This window comes from Panicum virgatum, chromosome 8N (genome assembly GCF_016808335.1).
Source record: "Panicum virgatum strain AP13 chromosome 8N, P.virgatum_v5, whole genome shotgun sequence".
NCBI classification, from domain to species: domain Eukaryota; kingdom Viridiplantae; phylum Streptophyta; class Magnoliopsida; order Poales; family Poaceae; genus Panicum; species Panicum virgatum.
This window is the reverse complement of record NC_053152.1, coordinates 172,352-190,014: the sequence shown is the minus strand read 5'-3', so window position 1 is coordinate 190,014 and position 17,663 is coordinate 172,352. Positions and strand designations below refer to the sequence as shown.

At 45.7% G+C, this 17,663-nt stretch overlaps 3 protein-coding genes across 3 annotated transcripts; 1 reads left to right on the top strand and 2 right to left on the bottom strand.

The window, feature by feature from the left end:
- The first annotated feature begins 2,153 nt into the window (after positions 1-2,153).
- On the top strand, positions 2,154-4,263 carry LOC120686486. The gene is made up of 4 exons (XM_039968708.1): positions 2,154-2,478; positions 3,116-3,216; positions 3,292-3,720; positions 4,099-4,263. Exons 1-4 carry the CDS (start codon positions 2,154-2,156, stop codon positions 4,261-4,263), a joined length of 1,020 nt encoding a protein of 339 aa, XP_039824642.1.
- A 4,418-nt stretch (positions 4,264-8,681) lies between these two features.
- On the bottom strand, positions 8,682-10,209 carry LOC120686146. Its single transcript, XM_039968314.1, has 3 exons — positions 10,127-10,209; positions 9,829-10,050; positions 8,682-9,724 (listed from the first exon to the last, which is right to left on the bottom strand). The coding sequence occupies exon 3, from the start codon at positions 9,674-9,676 to the stop codon at positions 8,879-8,881; it is 798 nt and encodes a 265-aa protein (XP_039824248.1). The 5' UTR covers positions 9,677-9,724; positions 9,829-10,050; positions 10,127-10,209; the 3' UTR covers positions 8,682-8,878.
- A 3,161-nt stretch (positions 10,210-13,370) lies between these two features.
- LOC120686386 (WUSCHEL-related homeobox 3B-like) lies at positions 13,371-14,520 on the bottom strand. Its single transcript, XM_039968585.1, has 2 exons — positions 13,965-14,520; positions 13,371-13,736 (listed from the first exon to the last, which is right to left on the bottom strand). Exons 1-2 carry the CDS (start codon positions 14,302-14,304, stop codon positions 13,501-13,503), a joined length of 576 nt encoding a protein of 191 aa, XP_039824519.1. The 5' UTR covers positions 14,305-14,520; the 3' UTR covers positions 13,371-13,500.
- Positions 14,521-17,663: the final 3,143 nt, after the last annotated feature.

The window sequence follows — 17,663 nt, the reverse complement described above, 5'->3', positions numbered from 1 at the left end:
TGAGAGAGAAACAATTACTTGGAGTTGAGCTTATTAAATTTGCGGTAAGGTTCGTAAAAATCGGATCATCTTGTCATGGTTGGTTAAAGATCCATCTAGTTGTTCTTAGGATAAGGTGCAAGCTCATGTGATGTAATACTCGTAATATTGTTTCAAAATCCAAGGGTTGTATAAGTGATGAAGGTACTCTGATTTTTTATTTTTTGTAGATGGACGAATTAGTTCGGGTTTTTCATGGTGGTATGGTTAAGGAAACTGGAGAGTTTGAGAATATGGTAGAGGATATCGAATTGTTCGATAGTCCTCCATTGTTAAAGGATTTGGTAGACCGGGTGGTTTCCAAACATTCATGTGGAATTGATGAAATATCTCTGAGGGGTAGATTTGATTGTGGTAAAGCTAGAGCACATTATGTTTTGATGACATTGGAATCTGAGATGCATTGGAGAAAGTACAAGGATATAGTAGCTCGTGCAAATGTGGTTTGTTTAGAGGTGATTGTTGAAATAACCCGTAGAACAAGATTAGAAGAACCAGTTGGGATAGTAGATGAAGTTCAATTTCGTATTGAGAATATGACTCAAGAGTCAACTCTTGTAGAAGATGTCCCAAATCTCACTTGTGCTAGTGAATTTGTTGCGGACTATGATATGGCCGTTGCTTGCGATCATTTCGACAGTGGTACCTTCGAGGAGGAGGATGAGAGGGGTGCTGGAGAGGATGATGATGTTTCTTTAGGTTCAGAGGACAATGAATACGATAGTAGTGATGATGAGGACGATGATGAAGGCACTGGGGAAGAAGAACCGGAGGGTAATGCTAGGGCGCCCCAAGCAGTGCAGGAAAATGATGATGGCGACGGATCCAGCCCTAGTCATGAGGACATAAGTGGTGATGAAGAGTGTAGGGATGGGGTAATGGGTCGAGCTGTTAATAATGCTGAGGCATGATTTAGTTATACCGCTGAAGAGTTGTGCATGATGAAGCTAGCCCACGTTGAAGTCCCAGCGGTTTCAAATGATAAAGATCTTAGTAGGATCCATAGAGCAATTTGTGACTCATATGTCTTTGAAAGCGAGTCTGTAATTGATAGTGACAGTCCAGAGATTCGCAAGGGCATGAAGTTCAATTCACTTCCAGAGTTGCTGTTTTTCTTAGCTGATTATGCAGTGCGTCATCATCGTCCATTTAATGTGGTTCATTCGGACAAGAGCGTACGGTACGATGTGCTATGCAAGCAGGGGTGCCTATGGGGTGTATGGGAACGAATTGTTAGGGGCACGGGTCAGTGGAAAATCACCAAAGTCAGACAACCTCACACATGTGCATCGTCCAGACCGAAGCAAGTTCACGCACAGTGCACGGCACGTTACCTAGCACATCGCATTCTTGGTATTATTCGGAAGGACAGCGACACATCCGTTCCTTCGCTTATGGAGTCAATTTTCGGCATGTGTTCTTACCGGGTGAAGTACTCGAAAGCTTGGCATGCAAAACAGCATGCTATAGCTCTTTGCTGGGGAGATTGGCTTGAGTCATATGCAAGGGTGCCCAGAGTCTTGACGGGCATGTCCCTATACAATCCAGGGATTACATGGTTCGTACACACGGGAAACATGATGCTTCCTCACAATGGAGTGTACAAACATGTTTTACAAAGGGTGTTCTGGTGCTTTCCCCAATATGCTGAATCATTCAAGCATTGTCGACCTGTGATCCTCGTGGATGCCACATTCTTGACGGGTAAATACAAGGGGACACTAATGATGGCAGTTGCCGTGGATCCAGAGAGGCAACTAGTTCCGTTAGCATTTGCTTTGACCGAAGGAGAAAACAACGACAGCTGGTCCTGGTACATGAAGCTGGTGCGGCAGTATGTCTTGGGTCCCTCCAGACAAGTTTGTATGATTTCTGACCGGCACCATGGCCTCTTAAACTGTGTTAAAGAGCACATGGATGGATTTCCCCCTCTTGTGCATAGGTGGTGCATGCGACATTTTGCAGCAAACATGTGGAGGCGTCAGAAAAATAAGGAACTAATTGGGAAACTAAAGTTATGGTGTTCAGTGCGCACGGAGAAAGCTTTTTAAGAAAAACTTGCTGATTTAGAAAAGGAAATGAATGACACGGCCAAGGAGTGGCTGAAAGGCGAGATGGTGGACAAGGATAAATGGGCTCTTGCTTATGATGAAGGGGGGAAGCGATACGGTATCATGACCACGAACAATGCTGAGTCATTAAATAATATTTTTAGGGGTATTCGGTCAAGACCTGTTGCAGGCATTGTAGAGTACTCCTTCGAGAAGTTGAATGAGTACTTCGTCAATAGATGGGGTAAAGGCAGGAGTTTGTTGGATAAGGGTGGACAATGGGGACTAATAGCGGAGGAACACCTGAAGGATGCTGAGGATAGATCGGTGAACCAGCTTGCAGCGCCTTACGGCCCTGAAAGAATGATTTATAGTGTTAGAGGTGCAGGTGGTACAAATATAGGAGGAGAGAGTCATGGAGGACGCCATTACAAAGTGGACCTCAGATCTGGCGAGTGCACTTGCATGACACCACAGCTGTTGCACCTTCCATGCTCGCACCTAATAACAGCATGTAGAGATCGAGGACTTTGTTTCAAAAGCCCCACCTATTTGAGCTCGTACTATGCTCGGTCGAACACAATCAACATATGGGAGTCCAGTTTTGAGCCTTATCTCGATCCGTCCCAATGGCCCGAGTACAAGGGACTAGAGTACGTGCCGGATGCGTCGCTATTGAAACCTTAAAAAGGAAGGAGGTGGAAGAAAAGGCTCAAAGGTGACATGGATGAGTCGCAAGGTTGGGCTAGTGCGGACTATGGCACCGGTGATTTCGATGAGGACAGGAGCCAGAACCGTTGCTCCAAGTGCCATATATTTTGTTCCCAGTGCAAGTGTAAGAAGAAAAAAATCTAAACAAAAAAGAACGTCCACAACAAGCGTCAGAAAGAGGACTAGGCAAATCACACCGGGAGAGGTACAGTAGTTTGTGCTTAGCACAAATATTAATATATACATACAGTGTTTTGCTAATCATTATTAGTTGGGTTTGTCTTGGCCTTTATTTTTGTCTTATACTCATCGAGTTTTGATTCATCATTGCAGGATGCCGCACCCCACGTTCCCCCTACTGGAGACGTTCTACGACTCCAAGCACCGAGCACACGTCCTAGTTGACCGTGCCGAGGTTAGTGTTACTGTTTCTCAATAGTTCAATTTAACTTTTTAGCTGCCTGTAACGACTCATTTGTTCCCATATTAGGTGTTGGCGCCCCTCCGCGCACGTACCCACTCCCCCCTTCGGTGGGATGAGCGGTATGTGCCGTTCCTTCGCCGGGCTGGGATGCTTCCTCTTGCTCGAGTGGTGTGTGCGGGCCTCCCAGCGATGGATGCGCCTCTGCTAACTACTTTTGTGGACCGTTGGAGGCCAGAGACACATTGTTTTCATTTACCTTGCGGGGAGGTCACCATCACCTTGCAAGATGTGGCGATGATTCTTGGGCTGCCTTTAGAGGGAATAGCAGTGACCGGCATTATACAGAATGATGGCTGGAGAGATATGGTAGAAGCACTGATTGGGATTCGGCCTCCAGAACCACCTGAGGGGGTCAAGGACAGGAAGACCTCAGGGGTTAGCTCGGCTTGGTTGAGGCAGAATTTTAACCATTGTCCTCAAGGAGCACCGCAGGGGGTTGTAGAGCGGTGTGCACGCGTATGGTTGTGGCACTTGTTTGGAGGTTTTCTGTTTCCTGATGGTTCGGGAAACACGATTTCATGGATGATACTTCCAATTGTGGGCCAGCAGTGGGAGAACATTGCTCAGTATAGTTGGGGGTCGGCAACTTTAGCTTGGATGTACCGGCAGCTTTGTGATGCATGTCGGTGGATTACTCATGATTCAAACCTAGGAGGTTGTGCATACCTCCTACAAATCTGGATTTGGGAGAGCTTTCTAGTAGGCCAGCCGTACCGAGGCGAACTTGAGGTATTAATTAGCGTTGCAATCTCACTTTTTGTTTGCGGGACATTAAATGATTTTTGCATAACCATAATTTTCCTCCTTTTGCAGCCGTGGCCACACCATGATGAGGAGTCCAGGCCCACCATTGTTTACTGCTGGAAGAACGTGGGAGCTGTAAGAGGGGATCCTGCACGCCACTACATGCGTTACATGGACGACCTTGACTGCCTCACTCAAAATCAGGTTATAACCTTCATACCGTTCGGAAAATAAATGCTTATGTCTACATGATTTCTAATGCGTTTGTGGTATGTAGATCTTCTGGACACCATACAGTAGAGCCGAGCTGGACGAGTTGGAACTGAGTGATATTTGCACACGCGATGCCGAACTGTGGAGGACTTGCGTGCCTTTGATTTTTTTCTTTGTAGTCGAGATGCACTTGCCGCACCGTGTCAAGAGACAGTTCGGCAGATTGCAAGACTTCCCTCCGGAAGGAATTTCGACCTCTCAAGCTTTGCATAGGTACTTTTTATGCCTTCATATTCATTTCTCTTTACCAATATTATTTCACTAATACACCGCTCTTATGTCAGTATTGACAGGAAGAAACGGTACACTAAGAATGATTGGCGTGTCAAACACGCACAGCCACTGGCACAGTGGGAACAAAGGCAAAGGATGCATCCGGAAAGTGGACCGACACATAGGCACAACCATTTCAAGGAGTACCTTCGGTGGCTTCATTCAGTGGCTAGAGTTTCAGTCAAGCCACCACAATCCACTGAACCTATAGAAGACCACGCGGACACCGACGATGATGATGACATCATCGATGCGTACGATGATATCACTCGTGGAGGAGTTCAGCCCGAACGGGGCCCTTTGCAGAACTACATGGTACATCACGCTCTTTGTTTCACATTTCCTTACATTTGCACATTTTCAATTATTTTTGGACTAACTGAATTGAAATAGGCACAACAACTCGGACGCCTCGCTAACGAGGCTGGCGTGGCAATGGCTCATGCAAACGAAGGAGACAATGCCGGGGGGCACTTTAGGGCATTTGTCGAGGTTACTATCTTTCCTTGAATCCGAATGTAACTGGTTATCTGAAATATAGTTGAACGGGTAATGACTCACATATTGCTCTTTGATACAGAGAGTCCGTAGGAGCTGCAGGCGGATGGCCGCTAGGGTCAATTGCATGGCTCGGCCAGACGAGGCATTTGGTCCACATGCCTCTGGTGCGCAAAGTTCAAGTGCACATGGCCCCACTTCCAGCATACGGACACCGATTCACTACGGTGCCGCAACCGCTACAACTCCTGGGCATTCCGGTTCGAGAAGCCGTTCAAGGACCACTTCCAGGACTGGTTCCCAAGCCTTGTCAAGGGGCAAAGCTATCCAGGCATCCGAAGGCAGTGAAGAGTCCGACCGCCAAGGTGACTCAGAAGATGAGGACCCAAGCTTTCAGGTGCTTAGGATGTCGCAGATGTTTGATGCTCCCCTAGGAACGCAGACTCAGGGTGAATCGAGTCAGGTAAGCATGTGTAATTGAAATGTTCTAACTTAGAGGTGATACTGCATCATTATAAAGAAAACATGATATTGTACACATTTTTGGTCTTCAACATGCCTCCATGTTATATATTTTTGTGCAGGCACCTCAGGATGCACCCGCTTCTCCTCCGCGTCGCCGACAAAGGCGTTCTCGTGACCACACCGACGTTGGTAGCGCGAACGTGCTCGCAACAGTTCCTGGAAGGCAACGGCGGCCCACCGACCCTTTCAGCCCTGCCGAGCGTGGACGGCGCCGTAGATGAAGGAGCAACGACACTTTGTTCCTAGATGTTTGTACAAGCCCCTTTTGCAACAACAAGTTTTATTTTCATGATTGAACCATTAGCAGCTACAACCAGAGCAGCAGCAAGATAGTTGGTTTACTGTATTCTGAATGTTGTTCATCATTCTTTATGTTTGCTATCGGATGGAGAATGAAACCACTTTTTCTGAATTTTTCTACTCGCCACTGCAACCAACAGATAGTTGGTTTACTTATATATTATGATAAGCATGTCTCAACATATAGCTGGTCTGGTGTACTTGAAGCTGAAATGGATGGTTGGAACTATTTTAGAAACATTACTGTTCCAGTTCTGTCCGACAAGCAAGAGCAGCAGCAACCACCAGTAGCAGAAGGCAGAGTAGCAAGGTAGCTATCTGGCGAATTCTGCTTGTCGCGCCACTGGGAGTTGCGCGACCAAAGGGAGCTGCCACGCCACGAAGTGAAAAAAGCAGCCCTTACTGGGCTTGGCCACACAATGGCGCGGCAGAGTAGGCTTGTCGCGCCACTCCGGGTGGCGCGACAAAGCTACCTTGTCGTGCCATTGGGAGTGGCGCGACCAAAGGGAGCTGCCACGCCACCAAGTGAAAAAAGCAGCCCTTTACTGGGCTTCTCTCTGTCGCGCCGCTGCATGTGGCGCGACAAGCTTGTCGCGCCAGGCGGGCTGGCGCGACAAGGCCAATATCCTGGCCACGCGCCGGCCTCTTCTCTCCCACCCTCCCTTTCTTTCCCTCACTCCTCCCCGACCAGAGCAACAGTAGGTCATCGCCGCCGGCCGCCCCACCCCCCAGATCCCGCGAAATCCGGCCTTTTGGTTGGTTTGAAGTTGGGGGAAACGTTCCCCACCCTTCCCCGAAGGTATTGCTCCCATTTTTTCCTCCTTTAACCAAATCCTATGACAATACGGAAGAAATTATCCAAGATGATTAGCTGGTTAGGTGGGTGTCTGCCCTGTAGCAACTGTGCAACCCATGTCAGTTGCTTCTCCAGCACCAACCACGACAACAACTCCGTCGTCACCATCAACTACTATGCCAATACTCCAAGGGAAGGAGAAAGTAGTGGTCACAGTACCCAGCTGGAAGGAGGAAGCCAAGGTCGTGGTAGCAAGCAAGATGCTTTGCCAGATCTTATATCGATGTAATTGCTGGAAAGGTCTTGTGAGATAGATTTCTGTTGCCTTATCTGTATGCATGTACATCTAGAGTATCGGTTTTCATGCTACTGAGTACGTGATTTGTTATGGACTTGTTTGGTGATACTTGTGAGCTTCGTGTTGGACTTGGTTTGATTTGTGTCATATATGTGACATTTGAGCAATTTGTGTGACATGTGAGGTGTTTGATTTGCATGAGCTGAAACTAAAAACAAAAATAAAATTGAATATATGAAAGCTTTGCCGAGTGTTTTGGCTATAACACTCGGCAAAGCGGCCCTTTGCCGAGTGTTTTGGCCAAAACACTCGGCATATATGGGTGCCGAGTGCCATCACTTTGACCTGTTGCCGAGTGCCATCACTTCTACGGTACGGTGTGCCTTCTCCTTAGGCGGTGTTACCACCTCCTCCTCATACGAGGTGCTCTGGTCAGACGACAAACCACCATCATCAATTTTAACCGGACTCGAGTTGCGCCATTCTTCAGTAGGCTTGGCCGCCATTGGAAGCTATGAACAACAGACTATATGAAAAGTACAAAAGAGTATAAGGAAATTGTAGAATCAAAGAGATCAATTATATATTCATGGTATAAAATATTTCTAACTCTAAAAAAATAGAGTATAATATTTCATACTACAAAGTCGACATTATCACTCACTCTTTTCTCTGTCGCGCCATTCGGAGTGGCGCGACAAAAGGGATCTGCCGCGCCAACAAGTCAAAAAAGCAGTCCTTACTGGGCTTGGGCACACAATGGCGCGGCAGAAGGGCTTTGTTGTGCCAACACCACTGGCGCGACAAGCCTACTTTGTCGCGCCATTGTGTGCCCAAGCCCAGTAAGGACTGCGTTTTTTACTTGGTGGCGTGGCAGCTCCATTTGGTCGCGCCACTACTAATGGCGCGACAAGAATAGAATTCGGCCTTGCTGTTGGCTCTCGCTCCTTCTTGCTTCTGGTGCTGCGGCATTCCGAGTGAGTTAGAGGTTTAGAGCCGCCCTTCATTTGAACATGATCTAAATAAGCAAAAGTTGGAACATAACCTGAAAATGAATGTGCTTGGATAAAACCTCCAAAATAACCTTGAAAAGATGACAAGTCAAAAAAGCATAGTTCCAACATATGAGAACTAAGAAGCTAGCGCTTGAAATCAATTATAGCCTTCCAGGATCTTTGACGATAGCATCAATTATAACCTGAAAAGATGACAACCAAACTAGTTTTCAAACTAAAGGCAGATACACGTGTGAAAAAGAAAGGCAAGATATTGCAATGTGTACTAATGGAATCTTGGTCACCAAAGTTCGAACCATAAAGAGATTGTGTAAGATAAAAATATCTGCACCAATGCAAAAATATAGCTTTAAACTTTGGCGTTCGAACATGCATGGAAGGTTTAACTGGCGGCAGGACAGCTGCCAAGATGCATTAGAATAAATTTTTTAGATAATGGAATTTTCCGGCCTCTATGATTTAACATACACATCCTTCAATTATTACAATTTTTCCAGCTTCAAAAGCTACAATAGCAGGAGAACCAAAAAAATTATTGCAATGATACTTAACTCATATATAATACCATCGGTTGAAAACAAAAAAACTTGGGCACGCTTCATGCCATAATTTATGCATCTGTAGTTGCGACTGTAATCTAAAATAGTTGTTCAATAATGGATATGACCCATCATTAAATTGCACACGATACAAACTAAATAAATTCCTAATTTCATAACCATACAATGTTCGAAACTACAAATAAAGTCTCATACACAAACGACAACCACATGAATAGGTAAAGCACATAAATAGTCCAGCAATAAAAAAAGTCCGTCACACACATAGTTCAATCATATATAGAGTCCATACAAGTATAAATAAAACTAGCTAATCAGAGTCGCCTTCAATCAAAAGCTCTCCCCAACCGTCATCATCATCATCTCCATCATCTTTGACTACAGCTTTCCCCTTTCTCACCTCAATTTGGGACACTATGACCTCTACTTCCGCTGCATTCATTGCCCACCACTCGTCATCATCTCCATCATCAAGAACATGGTCATGCTCAGAAACACTCTTCCCTTTGTCCTGGGCAGGTAAGTCTCCTACAATTGACTTCATTGCCTCCATTTCAGTAGCTCTAACAACCAAAACCTCCGTGCTCGCGGATGACACATCCTTCTCAATGTTGGGCACCTTGTGTGGTAGATCGGCAACTAGGGCCTGCATTGCCTCCATCTGAGCCTCCTGAGCTAAATCCTCCATCTGTTCCATTTCTTCAATCCGCTTGTTAGCCTCCAATTTCTGAAAATATTCTTCCCAAGAACCCTTTGGGTATTTAGCTTCCGTATCAACAGTGAAACCTTTCTTTGCTCTTTCCTCCCTTAACCTCTGCCTCTCCATCTCCTCCTCCTCCTTCTTCTTCTCATAATTTGCCAAAAGCTCCCTATCTGTGAGGGGCCGTGGGTACTTGCTTCGGTTCCTCCTCCAATAAACAATGCAATCCTCAAGAGTTGCCTTTTCTGCTGCCTTCTTTCCATACTCACGCCGTAGGTCTTGGAGTACAGTCCCTGACAGAAATGACTCAAGGGGCAAAATAACTTCGTAATCCTTCCTTATCTTCAGTTTTCTATTTATAGTGTCTCTAGATTTCCAAGGCTCTTTTGTTCTGCCCAATTGCAACATTAGCTCATACCGGCCTTGGAACCACTCCCAATCACATGTCCTTCCCTCCTGAAAATTTATTTAGAGCCAAACATTCAGAAATGTTAATATACCAAGTACTAGCACAATGACATAATCATAAGGAGTTTCAACTTTGTCGTAAATATACGAACCCAATACTCTCCGTAGCTATTGCCACAGTAATATCCGTAGCCAAGCTCAGAAGGAATTACGCCTTTTGTGGCCAGAATACCACACTTGCATCGAAGACTAGGAGTAGTTGTACATGGCCATGGCTTCTTCCCACTCTCAAATTCTCGCACTTCCTCTTCTGTCGGCCAATGAGATATAGGACCATAAATATACTCATTGAAGTCACATGCCGGCCATCCGTCCTGCATGACACATAACATTAGCGAGCATCTACTCCTGCAAAATTAAAGAATCAATGCTACGCTACATGACACTTACTCTAGTCTTTAGCGAGCATCTAAAAAAGGGAGTGAACTTTGGAGGGACACCAATATTAGGCCTTTGAAGTTTGGCACGAACACCGCAATCACATTTGGGAGGATTGTTCACACGATATATAGCAACTTCTTGCTTCTCTTTCTCTGTCATAGGTGGTGGATTTGGTGGGGGAGGGCCCACGACTCTGACCGATAATAAGGGAACAGCCGAATTCTAGGATCAAACTTATCCGGACCATCGATCCACTGAAAGAAAAAGCAGTGGCAAGGATTCAATGAATCATTCCACTTGCATATATAGAATGCTCTACCGGCCGTCTTGGGATGCCTCGATTGCTTCACCTCTGCCAGCTGATTGCCCGGTTCACAACGACAGAATGGAACTGGAAGGGCATGAGGGACTGGGGCATCCTCATCACACTCGGATGGGTACTGTCCACCACCAAGCAGTTTGTACCGGGCATCGCTCATTGCCATGTGCACTGCAGATACATAAATTCAATTGCCATGTGAAATTAAAAAAAACTTATGGAAACAAAAACAAAATAATTATGAAAACAAAGTATATACTAATTAAGCACAATATACCAGCGCTCAAAATATAATATGTACATTCCTAAAACTATGGAATAAAATTACATGTAACTCATATTAACATCCCCACTACTCAATCCTAGAAATCATATTAATCGATGCATGCACGTAATACCTCACGTCCAAATCGAGAGCAGAGTACCATCTAAGTATCATCTAAAATCCTAATCATGATAAAACTATCAACAACACCACCATTTCTCATATCAAGGACCTAACCCTAATAAAAAAACCCACAAATAACTACTAATGCACACGGTTAAACGATGAGATATTGGAGGCAATACCTTCGGGGAAGGGTGGGGAACGATTCCCCGTACTTTTTCCCCTAAAATTTTCTGATTTTGGGTGGGATCTGGGGGTGGCGGCGACCCTGGCCGCGCTCTGGTCGGGGTGGAGCGACGGAAGGAAAGGGAGAGTGAGGGAGAAGGGGCCGGCGTGACAGTACATTGGCCTTGTCGCGCCAGCCCGCATGGCGCGACATGCTTGTCGCGCCAGTGCATGTGGCGTGACAGGGAGGGCCACGTTATCGCCGTCGCGGCGCTGCACTGGCTCGGGCCGCCAGCGTGGCCACATTGTCGCGCCACATGCACTGGCGCGACAGTGGCTATCTGTCGCGCCATGCGGCCTGGCGCGACCAAACGGGCTACGCGCTGCAAATAAAAACCAATACGGGTTAAAATTAAAATATTATTAAAAAAAGGTTAAAAATAAAAAAAATCAAGCAGGGAGCGGCGCACAGTGGTTGGGATGGCGCGCGCGGCATCGAGCGGCGAGCGAAGATGGGGCCGGCGCGAGCATAGCAGACTTCCCTTGCTACGCTTGATTTGGCGTAAGCGGCTTCGTCCACTTGGATAGCGGATCTCGTAGAGGAGACCGCTGCAAGGGGGAAAAACGGTATCCGCGTCCATAGCGTTTCCTAGTGCGGATAGCCTTAGCTATTGAAAAGAAAGATGAGTAATCTATTAGAGATGCTCTTATCCCCAATTCTAACACTATAAAAATTAGGATAACCTCTCCCTATATCATTTGATCCCGGAATCAAACACAGGCTACATACCTAGGATAAAAATTAGTAGAGCAGCCATTTTAGTACCGGTCGGTGTTACTGACCGGTACTAAACTGCACCTTTAGTACCGGGCTGCCTGACCAGTACTAAGTGGCGGCCCACTTAGTACCGGCATTGATTGCTGTATCTCACTAATGCTGGAAACCAGTTCTTCTGGCACGTACAGAAAATTTGCATTCCCTTATCAATTTTAAAATTACCAACAAATATACATGTGTGATTATAGTTAACTCAATCCTATCTCCTTGCTAGCAAGTTCAATGTAACAGTGTGATTCCATTTCTTTCAAGATTTTGAAATTTGGCTGGAAATCAAAATACATCCCAACAAAAGTTTCATCAAGAAGACAGAATTGAGGTAACAGCGTGCTTCATTTGGTGTTCATTATAGTCAACTCTATGCTCTACATACGAAGATTCAAGGTGGTGAGTAACAAATATGATCGTTTTTTTCATAAAAAGTTGATATAATAACCTTAGTATTATTTTTTATTTATATAATAATATACCTTTTGTGAATTTAAATGTATTTCTACCGATTATTAGTATTACTTCACGTCTGAACTACTTGTATTGCAAAAAAAGATATTTAAATTGTAGGCAAATGCATATGCAAGTAAATTCATACATTTCAAATGTCCATGCAAATTTGGAACGAAAAATTACCCAAATATTTTTAGAAAATTCTAAAATTTGTTCGAGCACCCAAATACATCCTTTTAACATCTCTAAAAATTTTTGCTAGAGAAATAAATTGACGTAATGGTTTGCTTCATTGGTATTCATTTGTTATACTTTATTTATAATTGAAATGTATTATGCTTATATATTGGAAGTACTTGACTGACATTGGTCCACTATGCAAAAACAGCCCAAACTGCCCACCAGATGTTTAAATAGGAAAATATTTTTGATAACTTCTAGCTAGTTAAATAAAGAAAATAAGTTGGGTTTCATTGAAATTTGAAAAGGCTCAAATTTTAGAGAACTTAAAATATTGATAAAAAGTTGGATGTGACACTGGGCATGAGCGCTAGGACATGGGAGATGGCCAAGAGTATCCCGGAGAGGTAAAAGATCGGGGGAAAATATTAGATAAATACTCTCCCCTAGAGTTACAATGAAAACCTCGAGTAGAAAGTAGAAAATGCAAGTAATGGACCATAAAATGAAACATAAACAGGATAGATGACTCATGAAGTAAATGCAAAGGATCGAGAATGAGCATCAACAAAGATGACACAATAGCAGCACATACATGCATGACCCCGTGTACATACGAATGGGATAAGAAGAAAAGGTACGGTCTAGCAAATGAGAGACACAAGAGGGGTATTATATAGAAGTTGTAGCGTCTTCCAAGTTTACAAACCTCACTACTAGAAAAATGGACTTTTAACTTGCAACTAAAAGTATATATCGAAAGTAATAACAAGATATAAATTGCGGCAATAGGAGACACACGACGTCGCATATGTAGTAGTAGTATCATATACTGCAATGTGATGAAACAACTCATATGGCGCGATGGAGGGCGATCAATTAGTTAACGAAATAAAGCAGCGATGGATTAATTAATGGAAGCGCGCGGTACATCATCAATTAATAACCTTGCAAATATATAAATCGAAACGTACAATAGCTAGATCAATGCAATGCAAGCTAGACATGAGAGATCAACGAAACTAAATAATTAATAATAATTATGTTTATTAGTTGGTGGATGTGGAGCAGGAGGAGGATTTGGAGCTGCTGCACTCGTCCCTGAGGCCAGTGCTCTTGGTGGGGAAGAGGTCCAGGGTTTTGAGAGGGCGACGGCAGCATGCATATGGCGGCAGCTGGAGACCCTCGTCGCCACCGCAGTTGGCGTTGCAGTGCTCCATCATCGATATCGTCTCTGCGTCCCACTCCTCCAGCTGCTGCTGATTGCTCAGCGCAGCTGCTGCTGCTCCACAGGCACCGGCGGCAGTGGCCTTATTGCCTCCTGCAGCTGCTGGGTTATTCAGCACCGCCGGAACTGGAAGGGGCGCCGCCGCCTGCTGCTGCTGCTGCTGCGGCCCCCCAAGGTAGCCCTGATATATAAGATCCACGGATCAACAATAGAAGTAGACTAGTGATCGAGCATGCACATAATTCCTGCAGCATACCAGCTGGTTGGGGTGGGGCATGAAGCTGCTGGTTGCGTATGGGTGGTGGTGGTGATGGCCGTGCAGCTGCATCACCGCCGGATGCACAGCGGCGGCGCTGCTGCCGCCGGCCTGCTGCTGCTGCTGCTGCTGCTGCTGCTGGTGCCGCGCGCAGAGGCGTCGGCGGAGACGCTGGCGCTCGCGGGCCTTGTGGTTCTGGAACCAGTAGAAGACATTCTTGCCCTCAATGCGGCCATAGTAGGCGAGGTGCGCCGTGATCTGCTGGATCTCCGCCGCGTTGGGCGTCCTCACGCCGCTGCGGTACATCTCCTCCAGGATCATCAGCTGCTCTGGCGTCGGGCACCAACGGGTCGACGGCGTCTGAGGCATTATTGTATATTATTCCTAGCTAGTAGCCTAAGCTAGTACTGATCTACTTACTACTCAGATCAAGCTGCTATATACCTATCCTACATGCATGCATCAGCATTCTGCATGAGCTAATTGAATGGTGGATAGCTAGCTAGACAGAGATCAATCAGAGTTATATATATATATATGGCTCACACTACCACACTCATCAGATTCATCAGCTTGATGCATGGATTGTAGTAGTTGGGATAGAGATGCAAGGGTGGTGATGATCCTCCATCACTTATATAGAGCCAGCAGCCAGCTAGGGCTAGCTATGCATGGCCGATCGACCCTTGCATTGGTCATCGCGTCGCATGCAGACATGCAGTGATAGATGGAAATAAAGCATCTCTGCACGCAGTGATGAGCGAGTGATGAGGGCGGCTGGGCCGGCACCCGGCAGGCAGGAGAAAGATGGCCTTTCAAGTCTCTCTCTCGACAGAGGCAGCAGGCCAGCATCTATAGCATGTGTGAGCTAGAGAGACAAATTGGCGCAGATCAACAACAGCCAGAGTTAGTGGATATATAGATCTTCGTTGACCACTGCTACCAACAAACTTCACGTACGCGCCCACAGGCCTCAGGCCTGCTCTGCTTGCTACAGTGTTACTACTACATACTGCCCCATGCATGCGAAGTAAATTGAGCCAAATTTACAAGCTCTGCTACAAGTAAAAGCTGTCTTCATTTGGCCTTCGTCTTTTTTTGGGCACACAAGTGAGAGCTCGATCTCATATGTGTATTGCATACTATATATAACTTGAAATGTGCATATATACATTTTCACCCTTAAAAGTGGATAAGCTCAGTTGTTATGAATAACCATGCATTGCATGCACAAATTAACGATCATGTATGGTATAACGGTCAAAGATTAGTTTTCAAGACAACACCATGTCTTCCAAAAACCTAGTTGCATTGCATAACCACAACGTAAGTGCCCTAACTCTAGTTACCACTTACCCTCCTTCAGGCCAGACCAGTTTCTTCCCTGGGATAATCACAATCCCTTAGATCTCCCACACCCACATCGCGTAGAAATTGATCAGGGTAACCCCAGGGTTGCCACAGTTTTCATAAAAAAAATAACATTGCGTGCAAACCTACTGCAAATTAAAACATGCCACCCGAGAATGCTGCCATGCCAACTCATGCTTGGTGCCTCCAACCTTTGTCCTAGAGCTTGAATCACCATTGCTTGTGAGCTTGAATCGCTCTGAGTGAGATGTATGTAGTATATGAAAACCCTTACTTGCATATAGGTAGGTTTTTTGCATTTTTCCTTACTTTAGAAGAATGGGAGTACATGGCTGACTGGCCAGGCGAGACAGACACTAGCTATCTAGTTACTTGAATGTGTAGAAGGGGAATAGAAGATGAAAGTGAGAATACGTTATTGTGCCCTGCTGTTCAGTGCTACTGGCATTGCATTCATGTGTTACTTGAATGCATTATTCATGGTGGCCGGGCCGGTCTTTGAATTTCCTCCTCTTCAAACCGGCCCCTTTCCTTTTTACTATCGACGACAGAAGCCTTTCAATGTTTGTCTGCTGTCATCTAAGGTGGAGAGAGAGAGAGAGAGAGAGAGAGAGAGAGAGAGAGAGAGAGAGAGAGAGAGAGAGAGAGAGAGAGACTACTTGAAGGGTGAGCGTACATGCCCTAGCCAGCAGCTAGCTAGCCAGCTAGCAACTTGGTGCGTATATATGAAGGAAGACTGCTAATTGGGTATACCCACATCATAAGGTGATGATGAGAGGGAGGAACTATTTCGTTCCTTGTATATTCTCTTGTTGCGCTTTTGCCTCCGTCCTACGTATACGTGCTCACACTACATATTATAATATCTATAGCAGGTAGCTAAAAGGTTTTGATTCAATAGATGGATATATATGACAACAATGAAATACAATGGTTAGCTTCTTGATGCATGATAGATCAGAGCAAGCAAGCTAGCTAGTGACCCATCATGCAGATTCAGTCACTATATCCTTCATTCATATACTAGCATGGAAGTTGGGTTCCCGGCCGGCCTATCGACCGGCCCTATAGCAGCTAGCTGAGCTGAGCTGCCAACAAGCTTCACCTAGGGCTCGATCCATCTCTTCCATTACATTCCTCTGACCCCCTCGCCGTCCTCTCTTTCTTTCTCCATTAATGTATTCTAGTGTCGCGTATGCATGCATCGAAGAAGAAGCAGCAGTGCAGCTCCATCTATTATTCATTGTTGTGCATGCAATGCATGTCTGCCCTGACGTCCACTTAATTTTCTTGGGTTCTGGAGCGACGACTTCATTTGGAACTGCGCCAGGCTTTTGCTTCGCTAGGGAGACAAACTGTTACCCGGTCAGACAGGCGACAGCTCGAGAGGACAGAGTGCGCCTTGGGCAGCTTAGGAGTATAGATGGCCGGATGGACGAACTAGCCCAACACGACATTAATCTGATTGGGCACGCCACGATTTGGGCACGACACGGTTTGGCATGGTCGGCTAACCGTGCCGTGCCGTGCCGTGGCCCAAGCACGATATGAAAGGCGCTCGGTCGTGCTGGCATGATCGGCCCGAGCGAATCGTGCAGCCTCATGCTCATCGCCCACCCCGCGCTTCGTCGCTGCTGGTCGCCGTCGTCATTGCCGGCCGCCCCCACGTCCGCTAGCTGACCCTACGCACGCCGGGCGCGTCTCACTGACCGTCCCTGGCCTGCGGCCACGCGCTCGTCCGGCGCCGACCGTGCCAAGCCGTGCCATGCCCAATCAGGTTAGTGTCGTGTTGGGCTGGTTCGTCCATCCGGCCATCTATACTCTTAACTTGGGGGCCATTTATAGCTAGTCTGCATCTTCTAGGTGACTGTGTGTAGATAGAGTAGGTACGTGCATGCTAATCCAAAATTATAAATTCATATTTAGCAGCGATTTGCAATTAGGATGTTACGTTTTTCTGCAAACCAGATTTTGACTTTAGTGACTAATATTCTTCCGTTGTCATGATTTTTTCATGTTAATTAATGATGAAAATATTAGTTAAGCCTAGTTATCGTGTGTTTAAGTTCGTTCATGAGTTCGAGTCCGGCCCATTAACACACCTTGTAGGCAAATAATTCGGTACGGTTGTCCATCTTTTATTTTGCAAATTTAACTTTTTTTTTAGTTTTTAACTTTGGAAACATTGCTTGCTCAATATTGTCGGTGGCACGGCGCTCGTCCAACTTGTTTTATTTTTACTTAAAATATACTAATTTTCCATCTTACTCTATTATGAAACTAGGGGCAGCTCCAAAGTGTATACTAAGAAAGTGCAAGGATGAGAGAGAAGAAGGCGAGAGGGTGCAATAAGTTGG